Genomic DNA, 22,218 nt, shown 5'->3' with positions numbered 1-22,218 from the left:
TCTCCACTTCCCTCGCTTGCCAGTTACCTCCCGCGCTTCGCGCCTTTCCCCTTCCGCATCTTGGCCCCGGCGGGAAGTTGCGGGCGTCGATTCGCAGCACGGATCCGTCTCTACGGAATCTTTGTGACAGGAGCTCGCGGCGACCTGTTACTATGGAGACTAGAAGGCGGGGACTAGTGACGAGATAAGTATGCGACCGTGATGTCAAGTGCGCTGACGTGACACGCTGCACCGGCGAGATGTGGGGTCCCGAGCGCACCGGCGAGGCGGTGAGTGCAGACCCCGGGAGCGCGCGGGGAGCGTGACACCGCCCCCGTCCCATGGACTGGAGCCCCCTGCGCGGACCCCGAGCCAGCCTGGCTCCCACACAGAGACCCCGGCTCCCTTTGCCCCGCGCAGAGACCCCGCCCGGCTCCCCCCGAGACCCCGCAGAGACCCAGCCCGGCTCCCCCCCCTCCTTCCCAAGACCCTCGCTCCCCATAGACCCAGCCAGTTCTCGCTTCCCTCACCCTTCCACTGTACCCCCACCTTGCGCCATCCAGAGACCCTCTGCTCCCCCTATACCCATTGCCTCCTTCTATCAGATCTTCTCCTGCTCCCTCCCTACCCGCTCCATCCTTGACCTCCACAGCTCACTTTGTTTCTCCCCATACCCACTTCTCTCATACCCCCTGTCTACCCGATGGAGACCCATCTGCTTCCTTCATTTAAAACTTCTGCTCCCCATACTTGTCCTTTGTCCCTGCCGCACTATGGAAACCTTGTGCTCCCCATATACTTACTCTTGCTCCCAACACATAGATCCCCTCATTTGCCCAGATTCTTGCCCTGCCCACAAAGATCTGCTGCTGCTCCCCCCCCCCATCACCATAAATTCCTCGTTGCCTACACAGATCACTATGTTCTCTCCCCTCCCCCCAAAAATCCATCTTCATACCTTCATCCACCTCAGCCCTCCACACAGCTACCTGTCCCCCTGCTGCTCCTTGCTCTTCCCCACCAACCCCCATACTCTCTATGCCCATATTTGCCTCTGGAATCATCAAAGGTTGTGAAAAAATATTTTTTCCCTCCAATTTCTTTATTGCTCTGAAATATTTACAGGAACATAACACATGTCTGAAAGCTTTTTGACACTGGAAATGTTTTGCTCTAACTTCAATCTGTGAATGAAAGCTAACTATTTAAAAAAGTTAAAAGAGAAATTATGAGACTGTCAGTGTTCTTCTTAGGCCTATTAGGAAACCGTGAGTTATAGAATAGCCTAGGGAAAGAGGAATGGGTGGAATGCCCACTCCACTTCTAAAATGACCTTAGCATCCATAACCTCTTCATATCTTGCACTGTCCAGCTCCTGGCTCTCACAGAGACCTGAATCCCTTTGACACTGCTTCTGCAGCTGCCCCATCTTACCGAGGCCTCTCCTTTTCTTACACTGATTTCCCAGGATCAGAATATGTTGGGCTTCTTTCTGATTGCTATTTCTCCTATATCTTCCCTCTTCTCACTCTTTCTCTTCCTTTGAATAACACTGCATCTGACTCTCCTCTCCCTCTTCATGTTGCTATCATCTACTCTCCATGCCTCTGTCCCATTGCAAGGTCTGCCCTGCCAACCCCCAGTCCTGGCTCACCCCCTAAGTCTGTTTTCTCTGATCCAGCTCTCACGCTGCAGAGCATCTCTGGTAGAAACCCATGACCAGACTGACTTCCTCCATTAGAAATTCCTTCTGTCTTCTTTCAATTCTGCCATCTTCCCAGTTAACAACTCTACTTCTCCAACTTAATTGAATTTCATGTGTGGAATCTGAGCTGCCTTTTAGCCCTTTGACTCTCTCTCCGCAAACCCTCCACTTCTGTCTGCACAGGATCTTGCTGATTTATTTCAGGAAAAAATTGACAAAGTATGATGTGACTTTCCCCCACCCTTTTGCTTGCCTTCCCTTACCCCCCTCCTCCCCTGAACACTTTCTTCCTTCTCCCTGATCACAGATGCAGAAGTTAACATGCTTTAGTGTCTTCCATCTTTTAAAAAAAAACCTATCCATGATCACACTTGCCTGTTCAACTACTGCTCAATCTCTCTTTTATCTCTGAGCTCATTTGATGCCCTGTTTACAGTTGCTGCTGGAGTTCCTCTTCTCTAGTTCTGTCTTAGATCCTCTCCATTCTGGCTTCCTCTATCATTCAACTGAAACTGTTCTCACCAAAATCTCTAATAACCTCTTCTTATTCAAATCTCAGAACCAGTACTCCATCCTCATTGATTTGTCAGCCACCTTTGATACAGTTGACCATGCTGCTCTTCTTTAAATCTTGTCCTCCCTTGGTTTCTGGGACTCTGTCCTCTCCTGGTTCTCCCGCCTCTTTAATCACTCCTTCAGTGTTTCCTTCAGAGCATCCTCCTCATCCACCCTTCACCTTTCTGTGACAATTCCACAGGGTCCTTGGTCCCTTCTCTTCTTCCTCTGCACCTTATCTTTGGATAATCTCATCTGCAAACACAGATTCAACTACCATCTCTATGCAGGTGGCTCACAGATCTGCCTCTCTACTCCAGACCTGTATCCCTCTGTTCAAACTAAAATATTAGCCTGTCTCTCTGATTTCTTCTCGTGGATGTCTGTTAGCTCAAGCTCAACATGGCTAAAATAATGGACCTTATTATTTGCAGTAATAAAGTTCATTATTACTTTTCCGTGATTTTCTGCTGTCAGCCAGGGGCTCAGAGCAGGGGCCCCCGCTGTTGGCCACCCAGGGCTGAGAGCGGGGGCTCCCACTGTCGGCCGTCAGGGGCTGAGAGCCGGGGCTGAGAGGGGGGCTCCCGCTGTCAGCTGCCTGGGGCTGAGAGCCAGGGCACGGGGCTGAGAGCGGGGGCTCCCGCTGGCTGGGGCTGAGATCTGAGACCTGGGGCTCCCACTGTCAGTGCTATGCACAGCGGGGCTCCCGCTGTCAAAATTGCGGTGGAAGCCTAATATTGCAGAATCAGCAATTTCTGCAATATCGCAAGTTAAGTGGGGCCTTATGCACCATCCTTTTCTCTGGCCTTGACAAATTCATTCTTACTCCATTCGTATCCATTCAGAATGTTGCTGCAAAGATGGTTCTTCTAGCGCATCACTTTGACCATGCTACCCCTCTCTTTGCATCCCTCCACTGTTCCCTCCTTCTCTATCACATCAAGCAAAAGCTACTTGTCTTAATTTCAAGGCCTTTCATGGCCTATCTCCATCCTGCCTGTCATTTCTTGTTCTGTATCAAAAGGTCAGCTCCCATGATGCCAGCCTCCATCACCCACTTGTTAAATATTCAAACAAGCACCTTCATGCTTTCTTCCATGTTGCCCCATGCTTGGGAGAAACTCCCCATAAACCTCTGCAAATACATTTAATTGTTCTCCTTCAAATCCGTCCTTAAAACCTCCTTTGCCATCATGCCTATAAAACACTTGACAACGGTCTTTGTGCTGTGTTTGTATAGTGCCTAGCACAATGGGGTCCTGATCAAAGAGTAGGGCTCCTAGACACTATGGTAATTCAAATAATAAAGATAGAAGAGTGTGGGTGGAAAAAACTGCTATTGGGTATTAAAAATAGGAGTAAGTGGAGCTCTAAACTGTCTGAGGAGGCTTAGTTTGCCAGAATCTAGAACTTTCTAGATTCTGTCAAACAAAAGTAGAGCTGGCTAGTTCATCTGATTTTTTTCAGTCTTTAGATTACAGTGTTGAATTCACTAGATGTTTGTCATTCTGACAATAGTAAATGTGGAAGCTTCTGGTCAATATTGCATACAGATGACAAGTGTCTATTCATTACCAAATATCAGCATATGAATTCCTTACTCAACATACCTAAAGTTGAAGTGGTAGAAAGCAAGTTATTGATTTTACTGAAATGATTAAATTCTTATAAGGTAAAAAGTAAATGTTATTAAAAAGTTGTAAATAACAATATACAAAGAATTCTTGCTCATGTGATAAAATCGGTTTCTTCAAGACTAAATACATCATCGAATGAAACTTTGTCTATAGGAGTCAGCAGGAGAGTAGAATATTGAGGTTGCTGAGCCTGCAACTGAGACACTTTTGGTGCCATCATCATTGAAATGTAGCTGCAATTTATTAATCGTATTGTAGTAGCAATTTGTCCTTGTTCTACGCATTCCAGCAGAACTTTAATATCAACTTCTTTGAGAGGCAGTCGGGTTTTTTTTTTTTAACATCCTAAAAATGGCAAACAGCAGTTGGTGATTGTGCCGTAAAAACAACTGAGTCTCAGAGTTTCAAGCCTTCTTGTATGTTACCATCACCTTTAATGTAGCAGAAAATGAACAATTTAAAGAAGTGATTGAAGCATTTCTCATTGAATATTCTGGAACAGACAGGTCTGCTATTAGATGTTACAAGTGCAGGGGGAGAAGAAATTTAAAGGAAGGGCTAAAAGAATAAACAGATATTATGGAAGGTGATTGATCAGACATGAAAATGATCTAATAAAAGTAACAAACAACCATACAGGGAAAAATGTTCCTGCTTAATGCTATTGATTCTACATCTGAAACAAAAAACACAGAATATTGTATTCAAGTTGCTGAAGATGCCATCCAATAGAATACTGAGAAAAATAAGTCAATGACATTTTTGTCATTTGTTCTGACAGTAAAAATGAAATGATTGTACTAAGAACTCATCCTTTCAGCCTAAATTTTTGACACATGGTTGTTCAACACCCTGTTTAGCACTTGGTGAGAAAGAAATAATGCCAAGCACTAAGGCACATTATGGAAGTCCAAAAAGTCTGCAGCCATAATGTCACCATAATGGTTGGTTGATTGAAAAAGGAGGATTGATGTTGCAGCTTCCCAGTGGCACTCGTGGAACACTTAGGAAGATTGTGTCTATATCTGCATCCAATTACCATAGATATGCTGATATTTGCACTCAGTACAAGGAAGACTGAGCAAAACAAAGCATGCATTTTACATAACAGGGGACAATGTAAGGAGGCATTACATTTATAAAAACAAATGAAGGTTCTATTGGGACAGAAATCAACATATTATAGGCAGATGAGACTGCTGTTGCAATCTCAGTGGAAATCTATCTTGATCTAATTAACAAAATTGAAATCCCAATAGGACACAATTTAAAAAAAAAAAAATTGAGCCCTGGTACAGGAAGAAGAGGCTGAAAATGGCTGCTAGAACATAATTGTGAGTTTGTTCCTTTTCTTCTAGCATTTAAAATTGAAGATCCAGAATTGTACCCTGAATCTACATTTGCAAAGAAAGTTGTCACTTTATTCAGATGACTCGTCTCGCAGTTTGGAATATACTGGCTGCTGGTGTAGCACTGCAGTTGCATGTCATTTTCACCCACAACATTTAAAGTCCAAAATTATTTCAGCACTAGTAACGCTTAAAAAGGCTAACAGATGCAAAATTCTGGCAGTAAAATCACAGAAGAAGGAACTGTTGAATTCAGAATCAATAATTTTAAAAAGACCTGCACTTCTGTGTGACCAGCTCAGCATCAAGAGAGCACTTCTTTCCTACATTCTCATGATTCTGGTTAAAATTTCATCATGAGTTATGTGCTGAAAAAGTAAATACACGGGTAAAAGTGTATTTCTATCTAAAGTCATATACATGAAAGTTCTAGGAATAAAAGTTAGGACTCTGGGAACTTGATTTTGCTTACAGAACTGCAAGCATTTCATTTTGGAAATGTGGGGCTTCCAGGAGTGCTGAAACGATTTTTATAGTGTGGGTGCTGTGGATGGAAACTATGTATTTGGTGTTTGTTATTACAGTAGAACCTCAGAGTTACAAACACCTCTGGAATGAAGGTTGTTCGTAACTCTGAAATGTTCATAACTGAACAAAATGTTATACGTCTTTTGTAAACTTTTGAAAGAACATTGACTTAATACAGAAGAAAAATGCTGCTTTTAATCATCTTAATTAAAATGAAACAAGCACCTTGTCAAATCTCTTTTTAAACTTTCCCTTCTTTTAAGTAGTTTACATTTAATACTGTACTGTATTTGCTCACTTTATTTATTTATTTATTTATTTATTTATGTATTGTCTCTGCTGCTGCCTGATTGCGTATTTCCAGTTCCAAATGGGGTGTGTGATTGACCAATCAGTTCATAACTCTGGTTTTTGTAACTCTGAGGTTCTACTGTACTACTTCAAGCCAATGGGTGCAGCAGCACCCCCAACACCTCTAGTTCCAGCACCACTGATGGCTTCTCATGTTGGAGAAATAAGCGTACAAAGTGAATCACTTAGTTTCTGCCTTCTGTTTCCTAATTTATTTATTTTTGGTGTGTGTGTGTGTGTGGGGGGTGGTTCTGGTGTATCTGAGATGTTTCTGTAGCACTTATTATCCCTTCTCTCCCCCCCACCCCCCATCGAATTTGGACCTTGGACTTAGGATGGAGGGCCTCTCCCCAATGTCCTTAGAATGTTAGAGCTCTCATCACAACAGTCTGGGATCCCACATGCTCCTCTGCATGGGATACATGGAGATATGAATGAGACTTCCTTGCCCTGGGATACTGTGATGGGGTGTATAAGCCCCACATTGGGGAATCAAGAGTTAAAGAGCAGCTCTGGGCCCAGAGGGCCCCACCCAGCCACACCTGCTGGGCAGGCTCACAATGGAGGCAAAGATCAAAAGGGAGCAGCCCCGCTCAGTCTAGGCAGAAGGAGGAAGGGAGCAGTCCTACGCGGTTGGCCCCTGCGGAGAAGCCTCAGGAGCTCCATGTTGTCGGAAGCAACCCCCGTTGCCGAGTCACCAGAGGCCCCCATGGAGACCAGGAACGACAGGCCGCAATTGAAGGAGAAGAGCCTCTGCATCGCTGTGAGGCAGAACGCCCCTTGGGAGTCCATAAGTACACCTCGTGGTGGCTTTGGAGGGGCAGAGGCTGCGGTAGGAAGTGACCTACGGAACAGACTTGGTAGTGTCATTCCCCAGGCTGCGTATCCGACTTGCCAGTCACAGGGCCCTGGGTTTGAACCTGCTCAAGCAGGGAGGGCCCAAGTTCCCCTACAACTCCACAGACAATCCCATCTCTCCCCTCACCCCCAACAGATACTGCTGAGGTTTCCATGTGACAGAGCTGAAATAAGGTTCTGCTTTGCAAGCTCTGTTGCCCTGGGACTTCCTGTTCCATCTTGACTCTGGGGCAACCTTGTTCCTCCCTCCACTGTTCTGGCTCTTCAGCATCTAAGTATACAGCTGAACTCCTTTTGCCTCAGTGCTTTCACCTTGGTTGTACTTTAAATTTTCTTTCATTTTAATATATAAATCTGCCCTGTGCTGATCTTACTGCAGGGGTTTGTGGCTAGTTGTGGTTGTTTCCAGCTTATATGATGACAGGCTCAATTTTGGCAGAGCTAATGCTGTTGAAATGAACTTCCTGTCAATTTGTTAAATGTTTTACTAATTTATTGATCTCAGTTGAATATTTAAGCTGTCTGGAACCTTGTACTTATCTGGCTTAACTAAAGACCTATGCATGCTTGTCAGCACTAGATCAATGATAAACCCAAACTCATAAAGAACAGCTAGCATGAAATTTCATGTGCCTCCCTGGTCGAATAGCTTGCGTGATAAATAGTCCAGTCATGTTAGCTGAAAGCGAAGGTGAAGAAGAGGTGAGTGCAGGCTAAGTCTTCGCTGTCACAGCTTCCCAGTTGTTGTAAAGCTGCCTGTCAGGAAGGAGCAGTTGCCTAAATCTTGCCTCAGGACTCGCAACCTCAGGTGTGTGGCTAACATACTTTGCATTTCATACTACAAATAATTATTACTGCCATCTGATAAGGGGTAGGCAGGTAGCAAGCTGAGATTCCTTCTGCTGATCTGCTTATTATACCTACTAAAATTGAACATTCAGTCTGTGCAAAACGTGTTAGTATTACTGTTTATCCTGTCTGCTTTCTCTCCCCTCTCAGTTTTGTTTCACCCCACTTGTTGCACCTTGTCTTAAACGAAGATTGTAAACTCTTTGGAGCTGAGATTGTCTTTTACTCTGTCGGTACAATGCAAAGTGCAATGGGGCCCAACCAAGTTGCAATACAAATAATAATTAATTAATCCCAAGATTAGTGCTTTTGTCAACCTAGAGGAGACCATTTGCTTAGACCATGAGCTGACCTAAACATCTGGAGAGCCCCGACCACAAGCCAAAATTCTAATGAAGCAATGGGACAAAGTTAGATATGTCTTGTGTTGGGAAATAGCCATCCTTTGGGCTAGTCATTAGCATAGAAGCAGACACACACACCCTGAAAAGTCTGCAAGATTATCAAATGGCCCTATATCCATATTCCTATGGAATATTTGAATAAACTATTCATAGAATGAGCTGGGGGAGAGGTTACACCAATAGAAGTCCATGCAAGTTTAAGTGATTTGAATTTTAAAAAACTGGAAAATACATTCCTGTTTCTTAGTACCTAATCTCTCCCTAGGTTTCTCCAGGAGAGGTGATTTACAACTCTGCCCCAGACTTCTCCCTCTGCTCCTTCCTTTAACTCTCTTGCTCCTACAACCTCCCCTTCACCCTTCCCCATCTGATACCACCCTTCTCCATTCCCACTTTCTGTCTTGCTTTCCCCAACTCTTCTACCACCTCTCTCCTCTTACTCTCTCCTTATCCTTTTTAAGACTGTCCAATTCCCCTCTACTGAAGTGCCACTGGGCTGTGAGCATTCCACACACTTAGCAGAGAGGCTCAAAGTTGCTCTGGCCTGGCAGCACTTCAGTGAGGAGTGAGGGAAGAAGAGTTGACCGATTTAATTTGGGGGGTGGGGGAGGAGAGCATGGAGAGACGTGGAAAATTGGGAAGGTAAGGAGAGAGTAGATGAGTGGGGAGATGCTCAAGGAAGAGGTTTAGAAAGGAGCAGGTGGAAGGGAAAGGCTCATCTACCAGAAAAAAATGACAATAGCCAAATAGTGTTAATGAAGGAAATTAGTGGATTATTTCTAGGGATTATACAAGGATATAGGTATCACATTTGCTGTGATGTAATCCAAAGCCTCCACAGTGTGGCTGCATCAGAGCTATGACCTGAGGCAGGTGCATGGTTTTATTTGTAATTCCTTTCAATAAATAAAATAGTCCTGAGCTGTATTGTGCTAGGATAGCACCACAGCTACCGACCAATCAAAGAGCAGGATTTCCTAATGTGACTTTATATCATATTACGCCCTGGGCACAGAGCAGCTCCTCATATTCTCTCTTGACAGAGGCAAGAGTCAGGTAAGGATCCTTACAGGAGAAACAGACACTGGAGCCAGAAACAGGCAAGGATCCACAGGGTGACAAGTGCAGGGTCGAGGAGCAGGCAAGACTCTCAAGCACAGTAGATGGACATGCACACAAGTGAGGTGTGGGGTGGACAAACAGGTCCAGGAGGAGGGTGTGAGGGAGGATCTTGAGGTGGATGAGTTGTGTTGATGTGTTTTATATGCTAGGCAGGGGTTCTCACAACACATTTTTTGGTGGCCTCCAAGTGCAGCCACCAACTCTTGCTGGTTGCCACGCTGACAATTTTTCCTAAAATAATTAATTAACTTTAGAAAAAACAAATATGCAAATATACATGTCCAAATCATTGTAATTTATTTATGTAGGGTTTTTTCAGACTCAGTAATAAAAATAATGTACAGTGGTCTCTATTCTTTACTGGACCTAAACAGAATAGAACACAAATAAGGTGCTTTGCATGTTCTTGTCTTTTTGTTGTTTGTTTCTTTTGCTTTTTTGGTTGCTTTTAAAAAAAACTTGCTAGATAGTAAGTCTGCTGCTGTGAAAAGTGATCTTTGTATGTTTGTTAATCTCACTTTTCACAGCAGACCTACTCAGCTCCGGCAAGCCCTGGGAGAAATTAAGCCCTAGATGGGGAGGTGGGCAGGGAGGCCGTGGGACCCAGGGACGATGACATGAATGATGAGCCTGGGACCAGAGCCTGCTACCATGTAGATGAAGCCCTCCTGCCGAAGCCTGCCCCACCCTCTGCCCCCGGAAAGTGGGGAATTCACCAACTACCTGCACCTCCAGCATTTGTCTCCCCAGAGGGGGACAGGGCCCAACCCCCACTGGTGGCTCTGCGAGAGGGGCCACTGCTCTCTGCCCCCATCGCAGCCCAGGAGGCTGTGGCCGCAAGAAAAGCCCCTGGTGGTGGCATACGGCCACGGTGGCCACATTTGAGAAATGCTGTGCTAGGGTACTTTTGTTATATGTGTTTGCAATGCGGCCCTGACAGGGTTCTCTTGGTGTTGCTCAATACAAATAATAAAGACAACTATATTCTTCTCTGTTTGCTTCAATTAAGCACTTGATTAGTGGCTGTGCAGTTTCTGTACCTGTGTTTCCTTTGTTAGCATCTCCTTGCAAGACAAGCGTGCAGGGAGGCTTTAATCACAGAATGGAGGATAATAGGAGAGGAAAGCTGCTGAATCTTGATACCTAATGCTAGGTCATGCACTTGGGAGATGGTAAATAATGTTGGCATATTATAGGCCATGTGAGCAGTTTTCGTTCTGCGAAAGAGAGGGAGATACCTGGTCAAAGTGTAAAAATAGTTTGTCCTCGTTTGGCTGGTTTTAAGCAGAGAACTTTGTACCAAGAGGGGAGGATAAACAACTGACTTGTAGGCAAAAAGCCATCAGAGATGTTTGAACACTGAGAGGGGGCTGAGAAACTGGGGCCAGGTGCGCTTCACCATTTAGTCTCCCTTTCTACAGCACAGATCCCTCTTGGTGACCACTGTGCCGCTTGCAGTCTATGCTCTTTACCCTCCCCATACACTGATCTCTCCAAGCAGCTGCCATCAGCCTGAGATGAAATTCTCTTTGTTTGTGGTACTGAATGACATTTTTGTTCTGTTCCAGGCCAGCATCCCATATGTGGATGTCAGGACGGAGAGATCCAGCCCTGAGCTCCACTTACATAAGGTGTGAATTCAGCTGAGGCTTGAGCTGTCAGGAAAGTCCCAGGAGTGTAAATCTGATCCGGAAGCCCAGGTGAGAGAGAAGGTTCTGTGTACAAAATCAAGATTAGGTATCCTGGGACTCAGTTTTTAAATGCTCCATGCAGATGTCTGCAGCAACAGAGAGGAGCCTTTATTCTGAAAGAGCAAATTAGTCAGGTGCAGTTGCAGCACTTACAGGGAGAGCCCCTGTCTCTAGTGTGGGGATAGCCGGGAGCACCTGTCCTTTGGGTAGGGGCAGTCAGGATGGACACCTTCCTTTTCTAAGGGTGGGTAGCTTCTGTGCTGGGCAGATTCCTTAAAACAGAGGTATGAAGGAGAAAGCTGTTGGTAACCTCTGTTCTTGTTTCACTCTCCAGGAGCTCCTGCAACTCTGTGAACGCTGATCCATACTCCAGCTGCCCCAAGGTTTCCTTGCAGGATGGCAGCTACCTGGCTCGCCATCTTTCTAATGCTGGCCCTTTCCTCTATCTACTGCATTGTTTCCCATCCCAGCCCGGAGATGTGGTTTCAGGGTCTCTTTCCATCTAGTGTGTGCCTTGCAAATGCCCGTACCAACACCTTTTATGGCATCATGTTTGATGCAGGAAGTACCGGGACCCGAATTCACATTTACACCTTTGTGCAGAAAAACCCAGGTAAGGCTGAATGGCAGAATTCCAACAAATAAGGGCATTTCTCAGAGATCCAACCTGCAGGATTCCACACCCTGATCATATTGGCTTAGGCCCTGGCTGCCTTAGAGATGCTTTTCTCCTCATGCACCATCCCGGAGTTTGGGGCAGTTCTACTATCAGCCCCTAGATCCAAACTCTGGGTGGTGGTTGTTTTTAGTATGTGGTGGGGCTTCACTGTGCAACTCTCTTCCCTGTTAATCTAACAAAGGCTGTTGAACTTCTGGGCATAGAAGAAAATTCTCAGTTTCCAAACGCTTTAATCTGGGCAATTTGTGTAAGGGGAATAAGTCTCACTGAGGCTTGGATGGCATTTTCATGCATTGTCCTTAGGAAACTTGATATGTTTCCTTGTATTGTAACTTGATGTGTTTTTAACAGGTGGTTAATGAATTTGGAGAAGAAGGGGCACATTTTGTTAAATCTTTCCCTGGCAAAGGAGGATCAGTGTTTGTATTGGAAAGGGGTGGTGGTTATCTGCAGGGAGATATAGGGGATGGATGTCATGTGAAATAATCTGGTCCTAAATTTGAAGCTAAAGAGCAGCAGAGCAGGTGGTATAGGCTTTCTCATGTTCTGCTTTGTTTCATTTGTGCAGAGCAGCCTCCAGAGCTGGATGGGGAGATCTTTGAGTCAGTGAAGCCAGGTCTTTCTGCTTATGTTGATCAGCCTGAAAAGGTAAGACTTTTCTGGAATCTCCCATGTTGCCTGTGAATAGGTCTTCTTATCTTAATGCCACCTGTAATTTACTTAACATGATTGACTATATCTAATGGTTAGCACAGGGAACTGGGAGTCCGGATTTAAGGGACCTGTTCACACATCTGTCACTGAATGGCTCTTTGACCACAGTTACTTCACCACTGTGCCTTAGTTTTCACCCCTCTCAAATGGCAATAATTACACTTGCCTACTTCACATGGAAAATGTGAGGTTTGTTTAACTATTTCTAAAGTTCTTTCAGATCCTCTGATTTAGAGCAAAGAATAACTACTATTATTAGAGGTGGAACTTGTATGCTTTCTTAGCAGAGTTCCTATTCCATAGTAATTTAAAAACATGATTTTTGTACTACCAGTATCCATATTCACTCTTTTCTCTGTAACTACTCCAAACATGACAGTTAAGTAAATGCTCCATTTTCATTTACTAGTAACTTTCTCAATTTTTCCTTTTGGGCTGATACGTCTCAGTACAAAGGTGAATTTTTTTTCCTTGGGAATTTTGAGGGGAAACAAATCCTGCTTGAGTTATATAGTGGACCAAGAAAGAAAGAAAAAACCTCTTTCCAGCTGTAAAAAAGTTGCTATTTTGTGCATGGAAAACTCTCAGACAAAAGAACTATAAATGTAAACCTTTGTATGCAGCGAGACTTCAGTGAGAAATAGTTTTTATAAGTTTTAGTGGAGCAGAATCAATACTGAAGCTCTAAGCCAGGGATCGGCAACCTTTGGCACGCAGCCTGCCAGAGTAAGCCAGGCTTACCCTGGCAGGCCGCGTGCCAAAGGTTGCCGATCCTTGTTCTAAGCGATATAAAATTCATTTTCAGAAATGCACAGTACAATGTTCTATTACACTTTTAGCTAAGTAATTGCTTCAGGTACTGTGACAATTGGGGAATCTGTATGTACAACTTATGAATTCTGTTTGATATTGGGGGGCTTTTTATATGTATCTGTGTGCAAACTCCGTTTTGGATGTGGGATTCTTTACCTTCTCTGTTCTCCTATTACTGACATGACGGACTGAAATTCCAAGGTGTTGTGATGCATGACTGACAATAAATTGGGACTTTGCTCTATTGAAATACAAAAACCCTAGATCGTGTACTGGCTTCCAACTAGAAGAACTGGTTTGTCGGGGGAGAGATGACCTGGCAATAAAGTCAGCTGAGGAGGCAGATCCACGAATCACCTGACAGGGATTGGAAGGTTATAAAAGGGCAAGAGCTGATCTCTTTGGGGTCTTGAGCCATTTTCACCAGTTCAAGCTGAGAGAAGCTACTGCAGTAGCCTGATGACGTGAGGGAAACCATGGCTACTTGAACACAGATGTTTCCCCAAGGACTGATAGGGGAATGACGAGCTAGAGGGAGAGGCATTGCATTCAGGATGTTTGTTGTTCTCTATATATGCTGTACTCTCTGTTTCTCATGCCTTAAGTAAAGAGCAATGTTGTGTTCAAGTCCTGTGCAAAGTCTGGATTTGTTAGATGCAACAGCTACCATGTGGCCTCTGAAAGAGGTAAACCATAAGGCTCACACCTTTGGATGGAGTTCTGGGACAGGATGTGTTTTAAGTACTGAGTTATCTTTGGAGTCAGCATTGATCCTGAGGGGCCTACAGCAAGTGGGCCGTGGGGCTCCATTTCTGTGAAAGGGTAATAGACAGAGCTGATGCCCAGGAAATGTGCTAGAGAGGCCGAGGGAGGAAACAGTGTTGCGGTCTACTGAGACCCAGGAAAGCACATGGAGGAGGGGGGTTTCAGTATATCCCCTCACAGCAATCTGGTGAGCAACTAGATTTGTGATGGGGGGGGGGGGAGAGAAATGTGATAATTTGGGGGATCTGGCTGTGCCTTATCTGTTAAGTACAGAGCAATGGTGTTAGAATTCTGTACACAGTGTCTGTGTGCATTATGTGTTACACCTGTCATGTGGCCCCTGGAAGAGGGAAACCAGAAGGTTCACACCTTTGGTTGGAAATCTGCGAGACGGTGTGTTTAAGCTACAGGGATGTCTAGAGGTGTCAGCATTGATTCATGAGGCTAGGCAGTTTGACTGCATAGTTGAGCTTTGCAGCCCAACCCGAATCCAACGGGATTCAACTATAAGTGTCAGGGTCAGGTCGGGTCTGAAAACAACCTGACCCTCCCAGGCTCAGGTTTTGTCATCTCTGATCACTTCCTCCTGCCCTTGGGATTGGCAGCAGCTGCTTACTCTGCTCCTGGCAGTTGCTGCCATCTTGCTGCATTGTGGGTGTGCCATGGAGTTAGTGTGCTAAAGAGTCGCGGTGCTCTTCTTCCATGGTGCACACAGCGCAGCAAGGCGATGGCAGCTGGCATGAGTGGGGCATGCAGCCATTACGGTGCTCACCTCATGGGCAGGAGGCAGCTAGAGATGGATCATGAGCACAGGGCATGGGGAGTGCGAAGCCCTCATCAGGTCAACCCCCAAAGGCAAGGCAGCAGTGGTGCTGACATAAGTTTAGGGCAAAGTGTTATGGTTGGGTTGAGTCTGTAAACAACTCGACACTCTCAGGCTCGGTTCAGGTCAGCTGTGGTGTAGTCGGGTTTGGGTCAGGCTTTAAAAACACGCCTGAGCAGATCTCTACCGCAGGGGTCTCCGCTCTCAGGACAGGGTGCTAGATGCAGGGTTGGCACCCCAAGAGTCTGCCTAAGTGCCTGAGTGCTGTTTAGGCTTCAGAGGCTTAAAACCAATGACTGGATCCCGCCCACAGCAGTCTGGTGAGCCACCAGCCAGGGAGCCTGACCAGGTCTGCGACAAGAACAAATAGTTGCTCATCTCCTTAGTGCCTCAGTTAGAGGTCTGCTCAGGCCTAATTTTAAAGGCTGAGAGGTGCTGCAACCCTTTGGCATACTCACTCCGTAGCACAGGGTGCAGCAAGGTGGTGGTGGTGGCTGGCAGAAGTGGGCACACAGCAACCACTGCCATGCAAACTCCATGGGCAGGAGGAGGAGATCAGAGACGACCTGACCTAAGCCTGAGAGTCAGATCCCATTGGATTCAGGCCCTACTTCTGCAACCCCTAAGAGAGCCAGCCATGCAGAAGCAGTTTCTAATACACAGGCAGCAGCCCCATTGACCCTTTTCTCGGCTTCCATGTTAGTCATTCAGCTCATCTGTAAAAATACAGGTGGCCTGAGCCACTGGTAACACTTCATCTCCACATTGAACAGCAGTGCATTCTACTGGTGAATGAAGAACAGGGAGTGCAGAAGAAAGATGGAAAATTCATAGATTAGAGAACAGACCCAGAAACAGCAGGGGAGGGAAAGAATGAAAGTGGACAAGCAAAAAAGCAAAAACCAAGGTGAACACTAGGTGTGGGGAGGTGGTCAAAGTTGAGCTCCACTAAAAAGGTTTGGGAACCACTGTCCTAGATTAATGAAACATTAAAGTTTCAAGATTAAACATGAAGTTAAGAAATATATATGTTAAAGTTTCCAGTAACAGTGAGACAGCAGTTTCCCAGGTGGTCTTGAGGCTAAAGCACAGGACTTGGGAGTCAAGAGATCACAGTTCTATTCCACAGATTCATTGTGTGGCCTTGGTAAAGTAATCTCCTCTGTCTGTGCCTAAGTTTCCTTATCTTTGAAATCAGTAGAATGTTTACCTATCTCACAGGATTGTTGTGGGGGTTAATTCATTGTAAAGGAAGGTGCTAAAAATGGACAAATTATTATTATTATTTTGAAGACTGAAAAAAAATAAATCTAGTACCAATTTTCTGGTACCTCCCACTTTTCCAAGTCTTTTCAAGGACAGTTGTCAAGTGTCAACTATAAGAGGAAAGTAATTTTGATCTCTGTATCCCGCCTGCCAGACCCATGTTCTATTGTACCCTGCCAAGAACCCACTCCTTAATGTTAAGCTGACAGAATTACAGGTACTTGATTTACCTGTGTATTTCTTTGTTGATTTGAAAATGACTTCATCCCAGAGATCAATACACATGGATCAGTTGTCAGCCCTCTCAAATGAATGTGTGGGCACCTGTGTCCCTCCATTCAGCTTGGAGGAGGAGGAGACTATGACAAGGAGAGGTTGTAAACTTGTGAACTCCACACCCAATTCCAAACAGACTGTACACTCGCTGTAAAGAATAAAAAAAAAATCTCCTCCTGATGTTTGGCTTTATTATCATAAAGGACCATTAACAAATAACCCTAGGCATGACTGCTCCTACGGCTCCTTTCCCTAATCTGTCTCCCCTCCAGAGGGCTACTTCCACCTTTCTTTAGATTTAGGTGATATTTAATGAATCACAACTGCCTCAGTGACATGGCAGCAATTAACCTATCAACAGGGTAGGGCAGAAGGAGAATCCGAGTCAGTCCTGAAGTAGGCCGCCGGCATTTCCAAAAATTACACATTGCCAATAATTTGTGGCACAGAATAAGGGGAGCGATAGAGGAATGTCAGACTTGCTTCTCTGTCTCCCATGCATCATTGGCCTTAGACTGTGGGGCCAGTGTAATGTGTGCAGTGGTGACGGCAAATTTATCAGTTTATGCTGCTAAATTCAATGTTACAGGAACTCATCTTCAAGAGAGACCATGTGAGTAGGAAGCTTTAAATCCAAAAAGAGTGAATGGCTTTTTGGATTTATCATAGAATTATAAAAATGTAGGGCTGGAAGGGACCTCGAGAGGTCACCTAGTCCAGCCCCCTGTGCCGAGGCAGGACCAAGTAAACCTAGACCCTCCCTGACAAGTGTTTGTTCAACTTGTTCTTAAAAACTGTTTTGGGGCAAGTGTGTGTGTGTGTGTGTGTGTGTGTGTGTGTTTATTCAGTGTGCTGTCCCAGCTCTGCGGAGATAACAGACCTTAATTAAACTTCTCAATAAATTTACAGACTCGGTTTTTAGCAAAGACACCCGGCCCGGTTTATTGTTGACGAAGCACAGTAATAGCACCTGGCAGACTTTACAAGGATACTGAAACATGTATGCTTGTGACAATGGCTGCAGCTCAGTCAATGGTGGGACTTTTCACTGCTCTCTAGGCTGGCCAAAAATACTCCCTCTAAGATACATCTTTATACCCCAATACAAACAAGTTAGTCCTGCCCCTTTGACATAGTTAGTTACTGCCTCCTGACGTTCTAGTTATCACCCATCACCTGGTACATGTTGGTTCAATTAAAACATTTTTATTACGTACTGTTCTCTTGACCTTATCTTTTAGGAGGGGTCAGTGTGTTCCTGTTATCCTTGGGGAATGTTTTTGTACCGTCCTTGATATCGGATGTTCTGGTACCACTTGATATCGGGATGTGTTTGCATGAGCACTCTGTGACTAGCACTTCTTAGGAATGTGTTTTTCTGCAATACCAGCCCTGTTCTTGCCAAATTCTGTAAGCAGGTCCTGCCTCAGTGGACATGGAGAACAATTGATCGCTATCCTCTCTATAGCAGCCCCTAACATATTAAAGACTATCAGGTCCCCCCTCAGTCATCTTTTCTCAAGACTAAACATATCCAGTTTTTTTTAACCTTTCTTTATAAACCAGGTTTGCTGTCTTTGATAATTTTTGTAGATTTCCTCTGGACTCTCCAATTTGTCCACATCTTTCTTAAAAGTGTGCCACACAGAACTGGACACAGAACACCAGTGCAAAGTAGAGTGAGGAAAATTATCTCCTGTGTATTACATATAACATTCCTGCTAATGCACCCCAGAATATTAGCCCCTTTTTTTTTGCAACTGGATCACAATGTTGACTCATAGTCAATTTGTGATCCACTATAACCCCCAGATCCTCTTCAGCAGTACTACTGCCTGGCCATTTATTCTCCATTTTGTAGTTGTACACTTGATTTCTCTTTAAGTGTAGTACCTTGCACTTTTCTTTATTGAATTTCATCATGTTGCATGGGTCTGAAATCTCTTATTTGTCAAGGTCATTTTGAATTCCTACCCTGTCCTGGAAAGTGCTTGCAACTCGTCCTAGTTTGGTGTCATCCACAGATTTTATAAGCATACTGTCCACTCCATTATCCAAGTCATTAATGAAAATATTGAATAGTACTAGACTAAAGACAGACTTCTACTGGACCCCACTAGATACATTCCTACAGTTTGTTAGTGAACCATTGATAACTAATGTTTGAATATCGTCTTTCAACCAGTTGTGCTCCATCCTTATAATAGTTAATCTAGACCTTGTTTCCCAAATTTGTTTATGAGAATGTCGCATGGGAATGTGTCAGAAGCCTTACTAAAACCAAGATATATCACATCTGCAGCTTCCCTCCTATCTTCTAGGCCAGTAACCCTGCCAAAGTAGGAACTTTGATTTGTTGTTGACAATTACTTGTAACCCTATTATGCTTTAGGTGCTTACAAATTGATTGTTTAGTAATTTTGTTCCAGTATCTTTCCAGCTATCAAAGTTAGGCTGACTTCTACAATTCTCTGGATCTTCTCCCCCCCACCTTTTAAAGATAAGTACTATGTTTGCCCTTCTCCAATCTTCTGAGACCTTACCCAGCCTCCATGAGTTCTCAAAGATAATCACTAGTGGTTTCAAGATTCATTCCGCTAATTCTTTAAGTACCCGAGGTGAATTTCATCAGGCTCTGCTGATTTGAATGCATCTAATTTATCTAAATATTCTTTAATCTGTACTTTCCCTATTTTGGCTTCTGTTCCTTCCATCTTCTTCTTAATATTAATTGTGTTAAGTATCTGCTCAAAATCTATCTTTTTGTCAAGGTTGAAGCAAAGTGGGCATTAAATGCATCAGCCTTCTTGATGTCATCAGTAAGGCTACAAATCTTTCACAGAGGTCACGGATTCCGTGGCTTTCCAGGACCTCCAGGACTTCTGCAACAGCTGGTGTGGCTGACCCTAGCTCCACCCAAGCAGCTGGGGCAGCACCAGGGCCAGCCGCACCAGCTGGTCCAGGAGCAGTGGTCCGGGAGCAGCAGCGGTGCCCCGGGCCGCCCCCTGCCCCTGGATCAGCAGCATCCCCTGGAATCCCCTCCCCCAGAGTTACAGGGCAGACAGCGACACAACCTCTCACTGGTCTGGATTGCACCCCAGAACATGATAATGTCACTGTATTGAAATCTACAGAGACTTTCTTTGCTCCCTCCCCCTTGCCTCTTCAGTCGGTAATTGTACCAGAGAAACTAGCTGATTTATATAGCATGACTTCCAGGTTTGTCAGATATCAGACTTTTTCCCCCGCAAATATAAAGCCTAGAATTTCATGCGCAAAGAAACTGCATTTTCTGTCATAAAAAAAAACTCTGTAAACATGTCTCTTCTTCCCATGCTTAAGGATGCATGTGCCCTCCTGATCTCTCTCTTCCCTAAGTCCCTATCACTGTGGTACCTACTTGCCCTGCTGGCCCTTTGTGTGTGTGTCACCCTTTGTTGTGGGATATGTACTTTGCCTAGTGTTCTAAGGTGAAGGAGGGGGCTCTAAAGTGATTTTTTTTTTTCTGATTGCCCGTTGAAGGGAATAGTGTGAGAGAAACAGCTTCTGTTTATTTTTAGGGTGCAGAAACTGTGAAAGGATTGTTGAAAATGGCCAAAGAAGCTGTGCCACGTAGTCATTGGAAGGAGACCCCAGTGGTGCTGAAAGCTACAGCTGGACTGAGGCTGCTGCCAGAGCCCAAAGCCCAGGCTCTGCTCTCAGAGGTAACCTGAGAGATCTCTGTGCAATAGTATGATCCTTCTTACGGTACCTTTCATAGCTCACTTCTCCATGCTCTCTGTCATAACTTAGTCCCAAATGTGAAAAACAGCTGTAATTCCATAAGAGTGTATGAGAACTCTGTCCTTAAAACCCTCCTGCTGTGGCCTGAGACCCCCCTGCCTGGATACAGGCATAAAGGGTGGATGGAGAGGGGCCTAGTATACATCCTTTTTTCCTTCCTAGTGCCCTGAGGAAGAGAAATCTTTGCCTAACACCACACACTCATGCCTTACTTCCTACTGGTCTGGGGAGAAAGAGGAAGCTTTGTCCAGCACTCCCAGTGGAGAGCAAGGCCCCAGGCCCAGAGAATCTAACCATCTTTCCTTTCCTCAGGTGAGAGAGGTCTTTGAGGAGTCACCCTTTCTGGTTCCAAATAACAGTGTTAGCATCATGGATGGATCTTCTGAAGGTGGGTCTTGGGAAGGAGGAAGTGGGTGAAGACAAAAGGGAAAGATAAATCACTATGGCAGCCAGAGGAAAGAGAAATGACTTCCAGGATTGAAGGAAAGAACAAAACATTTCTAGCCCAACTCTCAAGCTACTTGAAAACACAGGATCCTTTTGTATTCATGAGGATTTTGACTACTTGGGCAGCTATTGAGCTACAAATGCAGGCGAGCAAAAAGGTTCCGGAGTTATGTAGGTGACACTATATGATCCAGAATGTAGAGAATCCTACCAGAGGAGACATTTCTGTTTGGCATTGGATGAACAGAAATAGAGTTGGTCCCTGCATCAAAGAGTTTAAAATCAACAATTGAGCAGTTGTCCTCTGGTGCAGGTGTGAGTAAAAGTGATGCAGTAATCTTCCACAGGTTACTTTTGAAAGGCTATACGATGATAAGCAGTGCAGTATCAAGCTGTAGGGAAGTGTCTAGGAGGAACTGCAGATACTTGTGTTAGTACCTATTTTATTAAATATCTTCATGAATGATCTAGAAGATGGAGTAAAAGACTCGTTAGTGAAATTTGCAGATGACACTAATTTTGGAAGCACTGCAAACCACTAATGAGGATATAAAAACAGCACTACTTAACCTGAGAGATACTAGAAACCTTGGCGAATAATATAATAAAATTTATCTTGAAAAAATGCAGCTAATAGAGTAGCATAGAAACAGTCCAAAACACAGAGTTGCAGCAAAACCCAGAGACCCAGGAATGGCTGAAATAGACTATGGGGTTAGAGTGGACAGCAAATTATACATGAGTTTGCGACATGATATAGCTACAAAAAAGGCCATTATAAAATTGGAGTAGATACACAGAAGTCTCACATCACAAAATAAGGAGGTGAAAAATCTCTCTTTAAGCAGCACTGATGTGACCCATCTGGAAGATTACATTCAGTACTGAGTACTTCATTACTACTTGAGCTGTGTGAATAACTGATTTTTTGGTTTGCTGGCAATTCCAGAAAGTTTAAAAAAAAAATGGTTTGGGCCAACCTGAAAATGAAAATTTTTCAAAATGTAAACGTATCAAAAAGTCAGGGGGAAAAAGATCACTTTGGGTCAAACAAAATGATTGAAACGTTTCATTTCCATTTTGAGCCTTTTCAAATAAAATTGAAGGAAATTTCAAAACCAAATCAATTAAAATTGAACAAACAAAAGGTTTTGTTTAAAAAATGTTGAAACATTTTGATCTTTTTTTCAGAATTTTTAAAATTTTTATTTTGACCAAAACAATGCAGCAAATTCAACATGAAATTGAGAAATGTTTCGGTCAACCTAAATCTGCATTTATTTATTTATTTATTTTCCCCCTCCCCCAAAAGCTGAAAAATTTTGCCCAGTACTAATTACCACTAATATAGTAATAATTTGGGGAGTTCTGAGAAGAGCAGAAAAAAATAAGGGAATTGAAGGGACCTATTTATGAGGAAAGATTGAAAGAGCCAATGCTGGTGTAAGAGACCATGAGCATGATCAGTCTATGTATTTGAAGGAAGGACGTAAATTATTAGTGCAATTCATAGTGTATTATTAGGGGTAATGGGATGTAGCCCTTGAGAATGTGCTGTAGGGCAGTGGTCTCCAAAGTGGGGTGCGCACACCTCAGGGGGTGCGCAAGACGATCCATTGGGGGG

General features: G+C 44.2%; 1 protein-coding gene across 1 annotated transcript in view; it reads left to right on the top strand.

The window, feature by feature from the left end:
- The first annotated feature begins 7,575 nt into the window (after positions 1-7,575).
- ENTPD5 (ectonucleoside triphosphate diphosphohydrolase 5 (inactive)) overlaps positions 7,576-22,218 on the top strand; it is a 36,951-nt gene continuing 22,308 nt past the window's right edge. Inside the window, exons 1-6 of the mRNA XM_026651272.1 lie at positions 7,576-7,770; positions 10,906-11,037; positions 11,363-11,641; positions 12,276-12,355; positions 19,925-20,068; positions 20,460-20,535. Of these exons, the coding sequence (XP_026507057.1) occupies positions 11,425-11,641; positions 12,276-12,355; positions 19,925-20,068; positions 20,460-20,535 (517 nt within the window). The 5' untranslated portion in view covers positions 7,576-7,770; positions 10,906-11,037; positions 11,363-11,424. The remainder of the gene's footprint in view (positions 7,771-10,905; positions 11,038-11,362; positions 11,642-12,275; positions 12,356-19,924; positions 20,069-20,459; positions 20,536-22,218) is intronic.

This window comes from Terrapene carolina, unplaced genomic scaffold (assembly GCF_002925995.2).
Source record: "Terrapene carolina triunguis isolate 2854851 unplaced genomic scaffold, T_m_triunguis-2.0 Scaffold96, whole genome shotgun sequence".
In the NCBI taxonomy this organism is placed as follows: Eukaryota; Metazoa; Chordata; order Testudines; family Emydidae; genus Terrapene; species Terrapene triunguis.
This window is presented reverse-complemented; position numbering and strand designations above follow the sequence as displayed.